General features: G+C 40.7%; 1 protein-coding gene across 3 annotated transcripts in view; it reads left to right on the top strand.

Annotated features, from left to right (window-relative positions):
* Positions 1-142: 142 nt before the first annotated feature.
* Positions 143-1,816, top strand: part of ndufaf4 (NADH:ubiquinone oxidoreductase complex assembly factor 4) — a 3,633-nt gene continuing 1,959 nt past the window's right edge. For 2 of the 3 annotated variants that reach the window (XM_015404905.1, XM_015404904.1), the window contains exons 1-2: positions 143-315; positions 408-508. In XM_015404905.1, the coding sequence (XP_015260391.1) occupies positions 180-315; positions 408-508 (237 nt within the window). In that variant the 5' untranslated portion in view covers positions 143-179. The remainder of the gene's footprint in view (positions 316-407; positions 509-1,816) is intronic. The other variant, XM_015404906.1, reaches the window with a different exon arrangement.

Genomic DNA, 1,816 nt, shown 5'->3' with positions numbered 1-1,816 from the left:
ATAACTAGTTTGTCATAAAAGCTTACAAGCAGTTCTGTCAGCAGCAGTGTAGGCCTCCAAACGCGAGGTGTCGCTGCATGTTTCTTTGTTCCATTGTGAAAACAACCTTCTGGCTTGCCGTAGATTGTTTGAATAAACTTTATTGACAGTGGCATCTGTCCGTTCGGGACATATCCAGCATGGGTGGTCGGCTCGCGCGGATGTTCCGTAACTTTAACGTGGAGAACCGCGCGCTGCGAGAGATCTCCAAGGATAAACCGAGAGCTGCGCCCCGGTACCCCGACAGGGCGCCGCCGCCCTCCGTCAGCGCTGAGGGTGAGAGGCTGGGCGGCTTGTGTAACCGCAGGGGTCACGTTCTCGCTTCTCCTGGCTTCTGGACATTAACCGGTTTTATTGGTGTGTTCCAGCGGCAGAGTTGGTGAAGAAGAAGGACGAGTCGTTGTTGGGTCACCTGAGGTCTGTGTATGTGGAGTCCACGGATCCAGCTGCTGCAGCTGCAGAGGTCAGTGTGAGTCCTGCCTGTCCTCACCTGTCCCTGTCCCTAGCTCTGTCATCCTTTTCCTCTCAGTTAGCGCTCAGCTTATCTGAAATAAAGTCCACTTTAAATAGACTCTCATTTTATTTACTGTTTTTGTTGTACTTTATATCCTAGTCCACAAACATCCTCTTTAACATTTTCCCCTAAATGTTCACATTATGATACATGTTCACATAATTTATTGGCTGCATCTAAAAATATCAAAGATATTTTAAATTTAAACATGAAATGATACAATATAACCTACATTAACTTAAATGATATCATTGTTCTAGGTCATCAAATCAAAGTCTGTAAAATAAGCTGTCTGTAGTGTCTTTAAATGCCCAGCAGGTGTCAGTATTCTGTGAGACAGCATCAGGGCATCATCAATAGAGTTTAGCTAACAGATGCCTCATTATCTTTCACTAGCCATTACATTTCCAGTATGTCTAAACCCCTTTAAAATACTTTAATAATCTCAGGGAGAAATTACTTTAGTTACATTACTCCTTCTGTAATAGAGTGACTATAGAACCACCATCAATTTTGGGGGTCCTTGGCTTGGAAAACATTAAATAGCCGTGTTTTATACCATATCTGTTGGTTCTTCTGTTCTTTTTACAGCTCTGTAGAGGTGATGAAGCAGAATGAATCTTCCTTTTATCCCCTCTTTCTTTCATCTTTTCTTTTTCTGCTTTTCCTTTCCTGTTCTACTTACATTGCAGTGTCCATATAATCTGTAAAACTCCCTGCATGAATTATAATAAAGCAATTTATATGCATAAATCAAGCGGAAAGCTATGGCGATAGCCCTACTGCTCCACTTATGAAAGTAAAATCTTTTTGGTATCAAGACAATTATTCTTACAGGACAGGACACTGTTTAAAAAAAAAAAAAAAAAAAAAAAAAAAAAAAACCTTTTGAAGCTGTTCCACTCCCTACCAGTTGGTGGCAGTAATGCACATGTAAGCTATTCAAAAGCCAGTATTAAAGTAGAAGGAGAAGATAAAAATAGCCATCAATCCAATGCTGTATATTTCAGCTGCATTACTGCCACCTGCTGGTCAGGAGTGTAATAGCTTCATCTGAATTTGTAGAGCCATACTTAAAAGTTTGTGATTCGCACTTGTTTCATAAATAAAACACTGTTCCATGCATGTATGAGATCTTAACAATGAACAAATACAAATACATGGGCGACAGTGGCGTCAGATGTAGGAGCCTGGTTCTTTAAAATGTGCTGCTTACACACGTGCCTTCTGAATGACAGGCCTCATTAATGGATTTATTTTTAC

The sequence above is a fragment of the Cyprinodon variegatus genome, unplaced genomic scaffold (genome assembly GCF_000732505.1).
Source record: "Cyprinodon variegatus isolate N-32 unplaced genomic scaffold, C_variegatus-1.0 Scaffold1895, whole genome shotgun sequence".
NCBI classification, from domain to species: domain Eukaryota; kingdom Metazoa; phylum Chordata; class Actinopteri; order Cyprinodontiformes; family Cyprinodontidae; genus Cyprinodon; species Cyprinodon variegatus.
Note: the sequence above shows the minus strand (reverse complement) of the source record. Positions and strands in the feature narration are given on the sequence as shown.